Raw genomic sequence first — 18,072 nt, 5'->3', positions numbered from 1 at the left:
ACTTGAACCTTGTTGCAAAGCAGGTGTTCGACTTCTATGGACAGGAGGTCACCTCGACCCAGGTGTACAACCGTCTGAGGAAGTGGAGAGCTAGGTGGATCACCGCGTCCAAGCTTAGAGACCTCAATGGTGCTTCATGGGATGAGGACATGTGCTCGATCCTTCTGGAGGCAGAGCACTACCAAGGCCACGTCGCAGTTTGCTCAGAAATCATGCCATTCTAACAGACTAGTAGTTCAAGCCTATGAACCAGTGCCATACTAACTAACCTGTCTGCCCTGTTTCTTCTTAGGCTCACCCCAAGGACGTAGAGTTCCTCAACACCCCTATCCAGAACTACCACCAGATGCAGCAGATTTTCTCCTTCGGGCTGGCAACCGGCAAGCATGCCATGGGCTATGGTCAGCCGCTGGGATCACCGATGTCGGAGTATCCAGACACCTAGGAGTTAGACACCATCAACGTTGATGCTCCTGAGAAGGATGGTGAGCACGTTCTTGTGCTTGATAGAAAGAGGAAGCAGGCAGGCTTCATGGAGGAGGAGCTGAGCGTCTTCAGCAGCATGACTGAGGCAGTGAAGGAGGTGGCCACCGCCATCAGGGAGAGCAAGAGTGTGGACGTCCATCCTAAGCTCTACAACGCTGTCATGGATCAGATTGGCTTCAGCCCAGAGGCTCTCATGGTGGCTCTCAGCCACCTGCTGGACAACAAAGCCCAGGGTGTTGGGTTTGTTGTCATGGGAATAGACCATAGGGTGCTCTGGCTGAGGACCTGGCTGGGCAAGCACTACTACTAGTGCTGCTTCTACTGGTGGTGACGGCGTGCATGATCCTCGACGGCGAGGTGACAAGGACGACGACGTATATTTTGTGTAGTCAAGGCTTGAAAACAATCTTATGGTTTGTATATTTTGGTAGGTGGTATATACTAACCCCTCACGATGATCCTCGCGGTGATCACGAACTTGCGGTGGTAGGATGACACCCTCTTTTGGATGTGGTGGTAGGATGACACCAAAGTAGTGCTCGGTTGAACTTGCTACGATCATGCATGCTTATCAATGCTCTTCTGCTCCATTGCTTGCTCCTAGAGTTTTTCATTGCTTGATGTTTGTGTGTTCCAATGCTTGATGCTTAAACTTATTGCTCGTTTGCACTACTAGGGAAAGTGGTATGTGGTGTTCGAAGGTAGGGTTCCAGGAGTTTACAGTTCATGGGAAGGTTGCAACAAACAAGTTTCAGGGTACAACGACAGCAACCACAAAGGAGGGTTTAAGATTGGGTAGGCGACATAAGATGCTTACTCCAAGTATGTGCAAGAGTATTCATGCAGCAATGTTGAGGTTGGCAAGAAGGTGGATCGACCGTTAGGGATGAATAACTTCATCATCTTCGTACAGTTCATTGTCATAGCAGTGTTGTGGTGTTGATGTGCTCGGTGTGATAGTGTGTAAGGTGTAGTAGTCTTGATAAGCTCATCAAGTAGGATACAAGATGAACACAATTCTATGCTCGTATGTAACCAAACAACATGTACCCATGTGAGCACATACAATGCGAGCAACCAAACTTTTTAGCTAAATTAGAGTATCCACAGGGCCTATATATTGATTAATATATAGGCCCTGTGGATACTTTAATTTAGCTAAAAAGTTAGAATTAGTTTCTAACTCATGACTAACCCTGAACTAACTCTAGCCAAAAAGGTGTTTGGATGACATGGTTAGATTGACAATAAATGCACTAGGAGAACTATTTCCAATTAACACCTCTTGAATGAGATAGTATTTTTTGGATGGGTTAAATGCAACTAGCTCAAACTAGCCATCATATTTGAATACTTTTAAGGCTATTTGAACCCAAACTAGTTCAAATTAGCTTTAACCCATGAATCCAAACAAGGCCATAACGTGTGCGGTTAAAAAAAAACCCTGCTAGTGGCCCGGTCGCTTTGACGCAGCCGATCGGAGACCGCGGAGTGACCGCGGTGGTAATCCCATCCCCACCCCGCCACCACCTACATAATCGGCCCCCTCACACACACCGCATTGCTGTGACAGTGCACACTAAATACGAAGGGGAGAGAAGGGGGAAGGAAAACCCAACCGAAAAAGAGGAACCAGGGCAGCAAAAGGAGGGGCCTTCTCCGGCAGGCGAAGCGATCAGGTGAGCCCCAGACCGATCCCCATCGCCGCCCTCGGTTCGTCCCCGCGCTCTCGATCGATCGCGCGCTTGCTTCGCGGGGGCTCGTTGCGGTGGCGTGCCTTTTCCCCCTTTTATTTTCTGGCATTTTTCTCGATTTTTCAAGTGGGTTTTTGGTGCGAGATCCTCGGTCGTTCTAGGGTTTCGGTCGTCCCGGTGCTTCCGCCGGATGGCGGGCGAATGCGGGTTGTTGGGGCTCGATTGATTGCTAGGGTTTGTCGATTTCGGCTTAGACGGTGCTTTATTGCGGGGTTTAGCGTCGCTGATCACCAGGGGTTAGTTAGGGTTTTAGACGACGGGGAACTTTGGATTCCGCGCGGTGTGCTTGTACCATTCGCGATTACTTCTTGCCTTATCCGGCGATTTCCCACTTGTTCGCGCTAGTTCGGTGGATTTCGTTTCAGTGCGTAGGCGCGAAATGTTTGGCTTCCTGTTTCTATTTTCCCCTTTTCGACCTTGTCCTGTTGTTTCTATGCTTATTTTGCGGATTAGAAAATTTTGGTACCAGTGCTTGTGCGTACCAGATATGGCCCTGGAAGATAATTGTGTGGTCAATTGCTCTGTGACGAGATGACGGTTGCTTTTGCTTCATCCGTGCATGATGATTATTACCTGTCTAGTTGTGTATTGCTCGTTATTTCAATTCCGTATATTAGCGATGTGTGATTGCTTCGGATGTGGCTTCAGTGCGTAGTTCCACATACTTAATGCGCAAATAGCGCTCTACAATGTATGCATTGGGTCATACTGTGAGGTTCCTGAAGCTTGGATGCTAATTTTGGGTCTGACTGGGACGGAATTCAGTGTTTGATCTGGTTCTTGTCGCTCAAGCTGAGGGGGTTTATTCAGTGTCACGCTGTGCAGTGTTATCATCTTAGTTGAAGGGTTTCTGTTGGGCTGTTTGTGATTTGGATTTAAGCTTTGAGGATTCTTAACAGTTTGACCAACTGTTATGGTCATCACAATGTCTTGACTTGGAATTCTTGTTTCAGTTTGAATTTTGGTTGTCACCCTGCATAAAAAATGAATGATTTTTGTAATTGTCGAATGTTCCTTGCCAATTACTGTACTAATACAGGGTTTATTTGGATACAGCTTGGCATAATAATGCTCATTTGTATGCCCTGCCTAGAGTTATCTGCAGTTTGAAAAGTATATTGCCAATTATTGAATCTTTTGGTTTTATTTCTCCCTTGAATATGAGTTCATACCCACATCTACTGACTATATGATTTGCATACCTCAAAAAAATTGTGAACCACAGGGTGTTTGAAGAAAGACAGACCCACGATCGTGCAATGCAGGCAGTACAGACCCGTAATCTTCGGGAAACCCAGCTAGGAGGAGTGATCTTTGGTTGCAAGCATGAGACAATTGAAGAGTGCTTCAATAAACAGCTGTTTGGTTTGTGAATTCCACCTTTCACCTCTTGCTTTACACCATTATTATGATATTATCTGTAACAACATCATTTTGTGTTTGGCAATACCGACTATATAGGCTGATGCGCTATATAGTTCATTGGTGCCTTAAGTTACAAAATATTGTAGCCTGTTCATTCATTCCTCAGGCCTTGCCAGTATTTTAGTCAGGCTTTAAGGCCGCCTAAACACCCTTGTAAACTTATTTTTTTGGCCAAAACCCCTACAAATGGACCATTGCCATGCTTTTTGTTCTAATTCTGATGGTGCAGATTGGATGCTCGTAAAGGAGCATTTACCTTTTTTATTTATGGAACTATGTACTCCACACTTCTTTTTCTTGATCTCGTATGTGGATAGAGCGAAATGTGTGAACTTGTCCCATCGCCATCTTGATGTGTTATAGGGTTTATGAAATATAGACTTGTTTAACCTTATCTTTTTGTTGAATTTCTCACCCTAATTAGTTTGCACCACTTGCTCTATAGGTCTGCCTGCGTTGCATTATTCATATGTGAGGAATGTCAAAGCTGGCCTACCTTTATTTCTATTCAACTACACTGACAGAAAGCTGCATGGTGTTTTTGAGGCTGCCAGTCCTGGTCAGAACTCCATTGACCCATATGCTTGGAGTAATGATGGCACTTTAAGGACACCTTTTCCTGCACAGGTATCAACAAATATGAATCTCCAAACAGTGTTCATGATTTGTTTGGTGTATCTATAGCTAAGTTTGTTTCCAGTTTATGCATGCTAACATAAAGCAACTGCTTCTGTTTTTAAGGTTCGCATTTGCACAAGGACTCGCTATCAGCCACTCTTTGAGGTCCAATACAAAAAAGTGATTCAAGATAATTATTATACACATCACTACTTCTATTTTGAGCTAGACCATGCACAAACTAGAGCTTTAATTGCTTTGTTCAAGTCAGTTGGTCCTCTCAATTTCAAGCAAGTCCCAGCTGTTTCAAGCAAAAGGAGTCTGCCTGTACCTTTACCATCAACTAACAGGATGTCATCAGGTATTCCTGTCCAAAAGAAAGGCACAGCCAATTTGAAGGACATCAATCCATCTAGTGTTCTATCAACTTCTTTACCATCAACTAAAAGGGTGGCATCAGTTACCCCGCACCAAAAGAAAGGCAGAGCCAATTCAAAGGACATCAACCCGTTTAGTGTTCTTTCAAGTTCAAGTGGAATTGTTCCAGATGACTGGGTTGATTCTGATGTGGATAGTGGCAGTGTTACTGGAACATCAGACAGCAAAACTGATGGGAAGACATCTGGAGAGCTAGTTTCTGACTGGGAGGATTTGGATGACAATGATTTTCAGAACCAGTTTGGTCCAGATGAGGCCAGTCAACATTCCTCGTACAAAAGTGTTGCTGACGGAATGGAGCTTATGCAGTGCAATGAACCGGTTGCCAATCCTGTGAATGGAGGAAGTCATTCTTCTAATGGAGACATGCTTGTGAACTCACACAATGGAATAGGCAATGGGCTTCAAAATGAATCAGATGGTGTTGGGGTACAGCTTGAAAGATCGTCTATCCTGAAAAAACTGAAGGAGTTGGTTGACTTAAGACAGCAGGCAGCACTATCATCCCATGATTTTGTTTATTCTAGTCCAGATGTGTATGTACCTGAAGAAACACAGGTTAATGCGAACCTTTCTGGTCAGGATGAGTATGTATCTGAAAAAACACAGATCAGTGCAAACCTTTCTAGCCAAGATGAGTATGTACCTGAAGAAACACGGGTCAACACAAGCCTTCCTAGTCAAGATGAATATGTTGCTGAAGAAATACAGGTCAATGCAAAACTTTCTAGTCAAGATGAATATGTACCTGAAGAAACACAGGTCAATGGAAGCTTTCCTTGCCAAGATCAAAAGGTTGCTGAAGAAACACATGTGAATGTAGACCTTCCTATTCAAGATCAATATGTACCTGAAGAAGCACAGGCCAATGCAAGCCTTTCTACTCCCAGCCATCATGTACCTGAAGAAACACAGGCCAATTCAAGCCTTTCCAACAAGCCATTATGTTCTACCGTGGAAGATAATTCATCTTTTGAGCAACATCAAGCAAAGGCTGAGGTGCCCATTCTATCCCTTTCTGTGTGCATTATTTTGCTTTTCATCATTCGACTACAATTCATAACCTCGTGCCTGATAACATGTGTATCACTCACATTATTCTTTTCATTCTCCTGTGCAGCTTCTACGAATCATCACTGACTTGGCCAAGAAGGCTGATGCACTGGAGAAGAATCAGGTTCCTCATTTCTTCTTGAACATGTGAAATGTGGAATGTAACTATTGATTGGCGCTTTTATTACTTGTTGGATTGAAAAGAATACAAGATTTTGTGTTACACATCACGTGCGGTTTTATGCACTTGGGTAGTATGCTGTTATGGGGATTTTTCTCGAGGAAAAGACAGTAGTAGGGAAATTTTACTACAAGATTAGGAGGGAATGCTACTACCACATATATTGAAAATAGAAGTTAATTTGTTATAAAGTAATTAAGGATTCCCACATGGTTACATTGCTCAATTTTCTTACCACTGTGATTTATGCTCACTTGTATGGACCATTCATTTCATCTTTATACAGTACTTATTTCTGTCAATCCACAGACCTGGTTAGCTGGTATGATAAATCTGGCTACCTTACTTTTCGTGCCATGTATACTCATTATCCAAAATGTGTTGGCCGCTATTTTGTACTTTTTATGCAAACACGTCCTGCATATATATAGTCTGATTATGGTCCTGTTATTTTCCAGATTAAATCAGATCAAGAAATCATTTCGTTGAAGGAAGTAGTTAAAGACTCTGGAAGAAAAGTTCAGCAACTGGAATATCGCATAGATGAGTTACAATTCAAATTTGACTCCTCCTTGTCTCTTCAAGGAAGCATGTGCGATAATCTGGACATGCCAGCAATATTCCTGATCGGTGGTTATAATGGTGTGACCTGGTTATCGTCTCTTGATTCCTTCTCTCCAAAAAAAGACATCCTTGTGTCTCTCACATCGATGGGCTCTGCGCGTTCATATGCATCTGTTGCCGCAATGGAAGGCTGTATATTTGTTTTTGGTGGTGGGGATGGAAGTTCATGGTATAACACAGGTAGGTATACTGATATTTAAATGTGCTTCTGTCTTTCTTTCTCTGGACTTCAAACTGCATTTATGTACTTTCTTTTCTTACAGCGGAATGCTATAATACAAGGAGTAATGAGTGGATGATATGCCCCTGTTTGAACCATGAGAAAGGATCTCTTGCTGGAGTAAGTCTTAATGGCAAAATATATGCGATGGGTGGAGGAGATGGAACACAAACTTTTTCAGAAGTTGAGATGTTTGATCCTTTTCTTGGGAAGTGGATATGTAGTCCGTCTATGCTGCAACCAGTATGTTCTTGGCCTCCCAGTTGCTTCTAGTGATTACTTTGTGTCCTTTGATATGTTTGCAGCCTATTTCATAGCAACACTGAACTCATTCTCCTAGTCTTGTCATGATTGCACTGTGATGAACTCAGTGACCTTAATATGGACAATAAGTGACATCTGTTTACTTCAAATTTTCAACTTGATCATCTTCTGCATAGCTTTGTACCAGTTGAGTTCTGCATTGCATCCTTGTGTACACACAATATCTTGAATTTTGTTCCTACGTAATGTAGGATAACGGAAAAATGCCCTTGAATTAATTAGAATAGTCATGATTGCACTGTAATAAACTCAGTGACCTTAATGCTATCAAATAGGAGACATCGGCTTAATTTAGTTTTTCAATGATATCATCTTCTGCATAGCTTCGTACCAATTAAATTCTGCATTGCATCCTCATCTTAGATTATCTAGAATCTTGTTGCTGTGTAATGGTATAACTGAAAAGCATAGTTGAATTGATTATTCTAATATTGGCGGTAATCGGGAGAGTAGTTCAGCTAGTTGGCTAATTTTGACACTGATCTCTTAAGTATGCTGCAACACGTTTCAGAGATTTGCTCTAGCAGCAGCAGAATCGAGTGGTGTCATCTATGCATCTGGTGGATTCGATGGTAGCAAGTATTTACAGTAAGTTCCCTTGCTATTTTCCTCCATTATGTTACTTCCATGTGTTCCACCCTTTTAAGTGCTTTAGGGCATTGACACCCATGTGACTTTTTGCTCATCAGTTTCTATAAAAATATGCTACACCTATATAGTATACATTATAAAAGTACATTTCATGATGGTAATATCAATGTGATGGTGTAAATGCTAGTAAATCTCGAGTCAAATCTATAAATGGTTCTGACACATACTTTCTCTTGGATGCTAATATGACCACTTGAATGATAATATGACCACTTGAATGATAAAATGACATGTAAGCAATGAGAGGATGGTGTAAATCTTTAATCAAATCTATAAATGTTTCTGACACATTCTTTTTCTTGGATGCTAATATAACCATTTGAATGATAAAATGATAAAATGACATGGTGGAAGCACATGATTTAAGACATCATCAACTAACAACCACATCATGTACAGGTCAGCAGAAAGGTATGATCCAAGGGAGGGTTTCTGGGTTAAGCTCCCAAGCATGAAAGCAAGGAGAGGATGTCATGCTGTAGCTGTCCTGGGAGAAGTCCTGTGAGTATACTCTTCATGTTATTTTAGATCTCGCTGAACACAAAGCCGATGGCATCTTGGGCATTAATCTTGGCAAGAAACTGAGTTAGGAGGTTTATTGTTTCAGATATGCTATTGGAGGGTATGATGGGGACAGCATGGTTTCCAGTGTTGAGATCTTTGATCCTCGCCTCAACGCCTGGAGGATGGGTGATCCCATGAGCAACCCAAGAGGATACGCCTCTGCGGTTACTTTTGATGATAGCTTGTTTGTCCTCGGCGGTCTGCGGTCCAACGAACAGATACTGGACACTGTAAGTAAACATTGTACCGACGGTTAACTGTTGCCCTCACAAATATGTGCCCTCTTTCAAGGACAATTTCTTCTTTCTGTTGTAGGTGGAAGTCTACAATGTGAACTCCGGCTGGTCAGTGCCAGGTTTCAATTCAATAGGGAAGAGATCTTTTGCATCTGCCATTGTCATGTGATCGGATTCGGGAGTACAGTGCTCATCTCACCAGTCTCTTGACATTTTGCCGGCATGCAAGGAACAGTAACCCCATGTTTTCCGAAAAGCAGTTTTAGGGCTCATTGTCTCACCCTTCCTTTTGAGCTCCAGTTATGTACAGCGAAAACCAGAAACTCGACATGCACCACAGTTTAGCAACCCTCATTCAGCCGTGTAGAATGTTCTGAATTCTCGTTAAACCAGGAACTATCCATCTTATGGAATGCAATACCGTTAGGATGTTCTGAATGCTAATTTGCTGCCGTCGTATCTTATTGAATGTGTTACTTCTTTGGTTAAGAAGTACTTGCAATCTTTCTGAAACCTTGGTTCAGATATAGGTAGAGGCAAGCTTCTGAAAACTCGCCTAAAAGTGTTTATATTAGACACTTGGAAGTGTTGTGTGTGATTTTGCCATGATGCATAGTTTTTGTAAAGCTACACTGCCTTTCTGAGTTTCCAAAACATTATCCAGCCTGCTAATGTTCTTGCCTTGCATCACATCCTTGCGTAGGGCAGTGAATGCTTTTTCTTTCAAATCGTAGTAAATACTCACTAATTAAAGGAAAAAAAGACTAATTAAAGGACCCCTGGCTCATCATGGGATCAGCTTGCGCCGCTTCTTGTGACACACTCGGGACGTATCACTTTATCGGGGATGGGGATGTTTTGTGCTTTTTTTTAATATTTAAATTCAAGATGGATACCAAGCATTTTTACCATTTGGTTTCTCGTGTCTGTATTTCTGAAGCTATATCTTTTTTGTCTTATGTTGATAGATTTTGACGAATTTTTATGCGATTATGTACTTCTCACATTAGTGTGTACACTTTTTGTTAAAGCAACTTTAATGAGGCGATCTATTTCGTCCATGGCCGTTCGTTTGGATCGGCGCGGACAGAAAAGGCGGCCCAACGCACCGACCTAAATGGACGCGCGTTCGTTTTTCATCCGCGGCGACCCATTCCTGGCCCATTTTTGAGTCTGATTTGCGTCGGCGCGGACATGCGACGAACGCGCGCTCGCCTACTCTTATTTTCGGGCCCGCTGGTCTGTGGCACATTGGCCTTCCGTCCCACCTTGCGGCCAACAAAGCAACCCTCCCGCCTTCTACGCCGCCGTCCATTTTTTCCGGCGACTCTTCCAGCTGCCGTCGCCTCCACATCCGCCCAGCAACGCCGCCCCCTCCCCCCGTCGCCCTCCGTCACCGTTTTGCCGCCGGGGAGCAAACTGCTTCCCACTGCCGCTTCCCCCACCACACAGCCGCCCGCGACCAAGAAGCCGCCTCGCCGCCCCTGCCACATCCGACCGGCACGCTCGTCGGACGCCGGCAGGGCAGCTAGCTGGTCTGTGGGCGCCGCGACTCCCCTCGCCGTCCGTCTCCTTCGTCGACGCCCGCAAGCTGTTCGACAGTTTGTCAAGGTACGAAATGGACTCCGCCGAAGAGTTCTTTTTCCACAATTTCCTTTGCGACTCCGACGATTCGTCGTCCGACGACGAGGAGGAGATATTGGCTGCCGTGTTGGTCCATCACCACCTCAATAGCCAGCGGCCGTTGTTTCGTGGCTCCATTCCGGGCCACCTTCCGGCGTTGAATCGCAACCGAGAGAGCGGGCATTTCCTTCTCTGGAAGGACTACTTTGATACAGCAAACCCGTTGTTCAAACATCACAAATTCCGCCGCCGGTTCCGTATGAGTAGGCATATTTTCAACCGTATTAGAGAGGGAGTGGTCGGCTATGATGACTACTTCGAGTGCAAAGATGATGCCGTCGGCAAGATTTGTTTCTCCTCTTATCAGAGATGTACTGCCGCCATCCGAATGCTTGCATACGGAGTGCCCGGTGATCTCACTGACGAGTACGTCCATATGAGCGAGTCTACATGCCTAGAGTCCATGTATAAGTTCTGCAAGGCTGTGATTGCTGTGTTTGGCCCTGAGTACTTGAGAGAGCCGACAGGTGAAGATACAACCCGTTTGCTGGCGATGAATGCTAGCAGGGGCTTCCCGGGGATGCTTGTGTAACACCCCGGACACACCCGCCGATGGTCGTTACTCCTGGCGGGATCTTGACTGGCCCCACAGATCAATACTAGTATTTTCTGCGCACTTTGTCCTCACTTGTGCGCACCCGGGAGCAACTTCCCGGTCAGTCACCCATCCTGAAATTTCTTCAAACTGAGCACGCTTAACTTTGGAGTTCTGTTCGAATGGGCTCCCGGAAAAGAAGGAATTCCTTATTTACATGAGTAGTCTATCATCTGTATTAAGCCAGGCTATCACATACACCCCCACTCCGAGGAACCGACGTCCTCGTCGGGCCACAGGAACGTTCCCTCTTGACACAAACGTCTGTGCATCCAGTCCGGTACATGTGCCATGTCGTGTGCCACGACGGGTCACAAACGTCATGAACAACATGACCGCGCACCTGTCCGCAAACATTCGTGTAACCACGAGGGTCGGCTCTGATACCAACTTGTAACGCCCCGGACACACCCGCCGATGGTCATTACTCCCGGCGGGATCTAGACTGGCCCCACAGATCAATACTAGTCTTTTCTGCGCACTTTGTCCTCACTCATGCGCATCCGGGAGCAACTTCCCGGTCGGTCACCTATCCTGAAATTTCTCCAAGCTGAGCACGCTTAACTTTGGAGTTTTGTCTGAATGGGCTCCCGGAAAAGAAGGAATTCCTTATTTATATGAGTAGTCTATCATCCGTATTAAGCCAGGCTATCACAGCTTGGCAGCATAGACTGCATGCACTGGGAGTGGAAGAACTGCCTTTCTGCTTGGCAAGGGCAGTATAAGGGACATGTCAGGGCTTGCACTGTCATATTAGAGGCCGTGGCGTCTCAAGATCTCTGAATCTGGCACTCTTTCTTTGGCATGGCTGGATCACACAATGATATCAACGTGCTTCAGCGCTCGTCGGTGTTTGCTAGGCTTGCCGAAGGCAACAGCCCACCGGTGAACTTTACTGTCAACGGCCACAACTACGACAAAGGGTACTATTTGGGTGACGGTGTCTATCCTCAGTGGACCACTATTGTCAAAACAATACCCAACTCTGTCGGAGAGAAAAGGAAAAGATTTGCCCAAGAGCAAGAGAGTGCTAGGAAGGATGTCGAGCGTGCCTTTGGTGTTTTGCAATCTCGATGGGGCATCGTTCAGTATCCTGCTAATACTTGGAGCACGCACAAACTATGGGAGGTGATGACTGCTTGTATGATCATGCACAATATGATCGTAGAAGACGAGCGCCCGAAACGTCTGAACGATTAAGGCTTTCAGTTTCAGGGTGAGAATGTTGTGCCTGAGCATGGAGTAGTGACAACATTTGAGCAGTTCACTCAGTTTCATGAAGACATGCGTGATTGGAAAACTCACGTGCAACTGCAAAATGATTTGGTTGAGCATATGTGGACTCATGTTGGCAACCACTAAATGTATCTTCTTTTATTCATTTGCAAAACTATGTGAAACATTTTTATTTGTATTTGGCTTGTAAAACTATACTATTTATTTGGGCGACCAGACTATTTGGCTTGTTAACATTTTCATTTCACAATATGTTTGAATGCAAATCAATGTAAAATTGGCCGGCCAGCCGGCCATGCCTGCACATATGGATCGGCGTGTTGGACGCGCTGCTAACCCATATCAAAAACAGGGCGGGCGGCCGACCCAAACGGATAAAAAGCAGATGAAATCGCTGTTCGTTTGGGTCAGCCCGTTGGAGTTGCTCTTAGTGTGTTCCTTTTTGTAGTATGTCTACTTTTCATATGCTTGTGTTTTCTCACGTTATTCCTAAGTTGTGTGTACGTACCAACGCTCATGGAGTATTTACTTTCCAAGGCAGTGTCAAGATAGTTTGTGTATTTTCCAAGTCAGCATGTGTATTTCTATGTTTTGACATGCGTACTTCCCCATGTGCTTGCATGTGTACATGCCAAGTTTGTGTGTGTGGTGTGTTCGTGTTCATTGATGTGCACTACTCTTGTACATCATCAAAGAAAATCAAAAGAAAATCACAAGAAACCAAGATATCCAAAAGAGAAAAATGGATAATCCAAAATAGCCTCAAATGATAATCGACCTCTATGTGGGTTCCTTGAAAAAAGATTGGTCGCTAGGTAAAAGAATAGTTGGCTCGTTGGGGATCGCCTCTTGCATTCCACACTCCATGAGCGTTGCCTGCATGCGCCCGTGCTTTGTAACATGGGAAAGGAATGATGAACGTTGTGATTGATTTCTTTCAGTGAATTTATTGTGTTACCGAGTAATGACCGATCGTGATTTATTTCTTCTCGTGAATTTAAATTTATCGTGTTACCATACCAAATAATTACCGATCGTGATTGATTCCTTCTCGTGAATTTATTGCATTACCAAATATTAATCTGATTTGACCGATCAAATTAAAAACTGTTTCCAAAGAATAACTGGAGGGATGAAAAACAGATGGAAGGTGAAGGTAAGCGTATGTGGAAGGTTGGACGAAGGGATGGTGGAGAGAAAATGTGCAAGATAGAATGTTAGTTTATTTTTAAGTAAAAAAAGTAGTGATAGAGATGACAACCAAAGATTAAAATGTGGATTGTAATATCGAATTAATAGAAATTGGACCAGTAAAAGCATATACATGTATAAGAATTGTGCAAGGTATGCATGACAAAAGGTAATAAAAGCATTTGTGGAGGGGATGTAAGTACGGTAGTCAATAGATAAAACATGCATGCGCAAAAAACAACAACCTGGTACCAGGAAAAAAAAACTATGGCGAGCGTGAGTAAGAGAGTACACATTTACTTATGTACGAAGTTGAACTAATTAAGATGGAAAATGTAGTTAGGGGTTGGATTTACGTAGGTTAATCAATTTCAAGTTGAAATACTTATAAAATTATTTGGTTTTCATTAGATAACATGTAGTATGCAATGACAAATGTGACATGCCAACCCGACATTCCTTGGATGTGTGAGCATCCATGGCTTGCTTTTGATGAGTGGAAAATGCAGAACCCGTAGTAGATGTGTCAACATTAATGAATTTGCTAGTTCAAGAAAATAATTCGACAAGACTAGAATGAAAATGAGCATAAGCATTCATGACTTGGGTTTTAGCGATGATGTTGACTGGAAGCTTCAAAGGGAGGAAGATTCAAAAGAACCACATAGTGTAGAATGCATCTTAACAAAACATCAATTCGCGTGGTAAGAGGGACATACATGTTCATTTGGTATGTGTGAAAGTGAATGTATTTTATGAAGGAAGAAAACAATGTGTTTTGTGGTGGTAGATTTAAGGGTTAAGAGCAAAAAATTGTGTTAACTATATGGTAAGATGTTTAAGTATGGATGAATAATATAAGTTGATGTCCTTAAAACAAATGTTGATGCAATAGGCACAATGACAAAAAACGAAGACAAGCTAAGCCTAAGAGTGAGTGAGTACATGGAAGCATCTCGCTTCATGACATTGCGCTAATTGAACAACATACCACAATCATGAATGTGTTGAGGTGGGTGGAGGAAGATAACATAAGAAGTCTTACATGTATGATCTATATATGTTTATATTTAACTTTGGTTACAAATTCATCGAAATGTGTAAAGAAACATTACACCAAAGCTTAGTTTTCTTTTTGGTGCCTACATAAGTGCAAGTCGAAGAACCAAGCACATGATTTATTTATGAGTCATATGTATGTTTTAAGTCAACTCGAACAAAAGCTAGCATCAAGGGCAAACTATTGATAGAGAAAAAAGTAGTAGTACACAAAGTCACTTCATTTTTAGATACAAACGATATGTTGGAGTGTGTGTATCTAAACTTTTCAAACTTTGGCTACGTAAAAGATATTAGATCCGTCAACTAAAAATAACAATACCATTTTATCCTTCTTTAATCTTTTTCAAAATACTTCATTTATAGTTTCTATAAATGTATGTTCATCTAAATAATAATACTCAAAATTGTGTACCCACTTACTCGGCAAAACAAACTTTTTTATGGCAATTTAGATGTCGCGAGAATAAACAAATTTAGTTAGCAAGCCCGACAAATCCTGACAAAAACAAATAAACTGGATGGATTTGCCATGCTTGCCAACTAAACTTGCCATCGAAAAAAAAAATTGCCATGCAAATCGTTCACGTGACATGCCTCCTGGTGAACGTTCGAGGGTTATGAGGGTTTCCTAAAAAATCTAACCGCACAAACACATTACCTCTGGAAAAGAAAAAAAACCCTATACAAATCAACATTTCTTTAAATAGGGTACTATATCCCAGCGCTTGAATGAAGATGGGAGTCACTGTAACGTTCTTGATTAAGTCCAACGCAATCTTCTCCTGCAGTCGAATCGCTCGCTCATGATCCGTTTCCACTTTCCATAAAACAAGCCAACCTTCCCCCGGAAGGAAGCCCCCACGAACGTTAAAAGTGGCCCGCCCGTTCGTTCCTCTCCCCAGATCCAAACCGCCGCCACCCAGAAATTCAAGCCTCCCTCCATCGGCCAACCCCGTCCAGATTCCGGACCGCCATGTCGTCGTGGTTTCCGTCCTCCTACTACGACGAGGATGACGTCAAGCCGGCGGTGACGACGCATTGGCGCCGTGACTATGGCTACGGCTACGGCTACGGCGGGGGAGTCGCCGGGGAGGACGTCAAGCCGCGTCCGGGTCCTCCGAGAGCAGGAGCAGGAGCAGGCCGAGGTGTACATGGACAGGACGATCGGGCGGCGCTCTCTTGGCCGGCGGCTGAGGAGTTCAAGTCGACGCTGCGCACGCAGGAGTCCCTCGCCGGCCTCCGCACCAGGTACGGCATCCCGGAGGGGTTCGGCCTGCACCTCGCCGGCCCCGCCCAGGCAGCGTGCGTGCCGCCCCCTCCCGCCGCGCGCGGAGCCCGAGGCGGCGCCGCGGCGGTGCCGATCTGCGTGCACACGCAGGCGTTCGCCGCGGGCATGCGCCTGCCGCTGCACCCCTTCTTCAGCGACGCGCTCGCGCACTTCGGCATCGCGCCGTCGCAGCTCGCGCCCAACGGGTGGCGCGTCCTGGCCGGGTTCGCGGTGCTCTGCCACTTCCGCCGCGCCGGCGCGCCCTCCCTGCCCGTGTTCCGCCACTTCTTCGCCCTCACGCCGCTCCCCAACGGGAAGGGCTGGTTCTCCTTCCGCTCCAGGGAGAGCGTCCCGGCGCTCTTCACCGGGCTCCCCACGTCCGTCAAGGGGTGGAAGGAGGAGTTCCTGCTCGTGTCGCCTCCGCCGGGCGCGCCCTGGCGGTGCCCCGTGCGGTGGGGCTCCCCGACGAAGTAGGCGACGAGCGACCCCATGCTCACCGGCAGCGATGCGGCCGTGGCGTGCCGGCTGTCGCAGGGGCAGGGCGTCGTCGACCTGAAGACGTACCTGTCCGAGAGCAACCTCGTCGCCGCCAAGATTAGCCGCGCCCCGGCGTGTCTCGGTACGTATGGGTGTCACTACTGTATAGGCACATGTGGATAGATGGATGGAGTGGAGAATGTTCTAATGTTGGATTGTTTCTGTGCGCAGGGACGGGAGCTTCCCAAGGTGCAGCGCCGCCCACGGCCACAGGGAAGAAGAGAAAGGCGGCTGCTCCTGCTGGTGGTGGCGGCGGCGGCGGCGACGTGCTTCGGTCGGAGCTGCGCGCGAAGGAGATGGCTCTGTCCAAGGCCAAGGGCGAGATCAGCCAGCTGAAGAAGGAGCTGGGCAATGCCAAGAAGAGGGAGCTTGCGGAGGCGCAGCAGGCACTGGCCTACGCGGCGCAGGTGCTCAAGCCGGAAGGCGGCGGGAAGGGCGCGGGGGCCGGCAAGCGGCGTCGTGGCGCCCAGTGATCACGTACGTCGTGACCAACGGTGGGCCGAGTGCACTCGGCTGCTGGGTCGAGGTTTTTAGCAAACGTAGTTATGTTTGAGTTGGCTGCCGAGTCGCGTTGCAACAAATTACGAACTTAGAAATTTGTGGACTTCTGCAAAAAAATTATTGAAATCTGCCTTGAGGTTGAGTTGGTTGATGATTCTCACATTGGTAGCAAAAAAGTAGTTAACATTTTGATACGGAGGTAATATTTTTTCTTCTTCAATTCAACCCGAAATGTTTCACCACATTTTAATCACCACTGGCCTAATTGAAGTTCGGAAATTCCCCTTCATTCCAAAATAATTGTCATATTTAAACTAAAACCACGAAGGATATACTTAGCATATATGTGCATTTTTAAAGAATTATTCGATCCAGCCAGTAGCCACCTTGTCCCTAGGCTTGATAATTCAAGGGCCTGGGGACGAAATAAGAACCCACAGCGCATCAATATAAATATATGGAAACATGTACTCTTTTTAGTCTGCATAACCTCTACGCTTTCCCGGGGGCTGCCATATTCGTCTTCTGAGTCTTCCTCTAGAGTTCTATATTCGTCCTTTTGGGTCCTATGTTTGCTCTCTGGGCTCCCATATTCCTCTTCCGAGTCTTTCTCTAAAGTCCTATATTTGTTCTCTGGCACTACAAGAATTGATCGTAAATCTACGACCATTTGAGACCAATTGGTCAAAAGCTGTTCGAGGAGCTCCAAACTCTAAACCATAACGACCATTTTGGTCAGAAAGCAGACTGCACTGGTCCGCTGCCATATTTTAGCTGATCACGACCAATATAAATGGTCATAACGTTTTAAACATGGATGCATTGGTATGACTGGACGCCACATCATCAATTCCGCCTACGTGTCGTGTCATTTTTGCCTACGTGTCACTTTTAGCAGTTGGTTTGACCACTCACATATTTTAGCAAAAAGTGGTTAACATTTTGATACGGAGGTAATATTTTTTCTTCTTCAATTCAACCCGAAATGTTTCACCACATTTTAATCACCACTGGCCTAATTGAAGTTCGGAAATTCCCCTTCATTCCAAAATAATTGTCATATTTAAACTAAAACCACGAAGGATATACTTAGCATATATGTGCATTTTTAAAGAATTATTCGATCCAGCCAGTAGCCACCTTGTCCCTAGGCTTGATAATTCAAGGGCCTGGGGACGAAATAAGAACCCACAGCGCATCAATATAAATATATGGAAACATGTACTCTTTTTAGTCTGCATAACCTCTACGCTTTCCCGGGGGCTGCCATATTCGTCTTCTGAGTCTTCCTCTAGAGTTCTATATTCGTCCTCTTGGGTCCTATGTTTGCTCTCTGGGCTCCCATATTCCTCTTTCGAGTCTTTCTCTAAAGTCCTATATTTGTTCTCTGGCACTACAAGAATTGATCGTAAATCTACGACCATTT

At 44.9% G+C, this 18,072-nt stretch overlaps 2 protein-coding genes and 1 pseudogene across 4 annotated transcripts; all 3 read left to right on the top strand.

Annotated features, from left to right (window-relative positions):
• The first annotated feature begins 2,012 nt into the window (after positions 1-2,012).
• On the top strand, positions 2,013-9,066 carry LOC125529762 (uncharacterized). 2 transcript variants are annotated; one of them, XM_048694180.2, is made up of 11 exons: positions 2,013-2,165; positions 3,466-3,605; positions 4,111-4,292; positions 4,407-5,720; positions 5,842-5,898; positions 6,414-6,759; positions 6,843-7,042; positions 7,635-7,711; positions 8,174-8,275; positions 8,382-8,568; positions 8,654-9,066. In XM_048694180.2, exons 2-11 carry the CDS (start codon positions 3,500-3,502, stop codon positions 8,741-8,743), a joined length of 2,661 nt encoding a protein of 886 aa, XP_048550137.1. In that variant the 5' UTR covers positions 2,013-2,165; positions 3,466-3,499; the 3' UTR covers positions 8,744-9,066. The 2 variants fall into 2 exon arrangements, with proteins under 2 accessions (XP_048550137.1, XP_087371507.1); XM_087515381.1 differs by lacking the exon at positions 2,013-2,165 and adding an exon at positions 3,331-3,353.
• A 1,126-nt stretch (positions 9,067-10,192) lies between these two features.
• Positions 10,193-10,789, top strand: LOC147990324 (uncharacterized). Its single transcript, XM_087538039.1, has one exon. The coding sequence runs from the start codon at positions 10,193-10,195 to the stop codon at positions 10,787-10,789; it is 597 nt and encodes a 198-aa protein (XP_087394165.1).
• A 4,194-nt stretch (positions 10,790-14,983) lies between these two features.
• LOC147990323 (uncharacterized) lies at positions 14,984-16,831 on the top strand (annotated as a pseudogene). Its single transcript, XR_015606688.1, has 2 exons — positions 14,984-16,227; positions 16,317-16,831. The product of XR_015606688.1 is annotated as an uncharacterized LOC147990323 (transcript).
• Positions 16,832-18,072: the final 1,241 nt, after the last annotated feature.

Source organism: Triticum urartu, chromosome 1A (assembly GCF_056163025.1).
Source record: "Triticum urartu cultivar PI428250 chromosome 1A, HENAU_Tu73, whole genome shotgun sequence".
NCBI lineage: Eukaryota > Viridiplantae > Streptophyta > Magnoliopsida > Poales > Poaceae > Triticum > Triticum urartu.
Note: the sequence above shows the minus strand (reverse complement) of the source record. Positions and strands in the feature narration are given on the sequence as shown.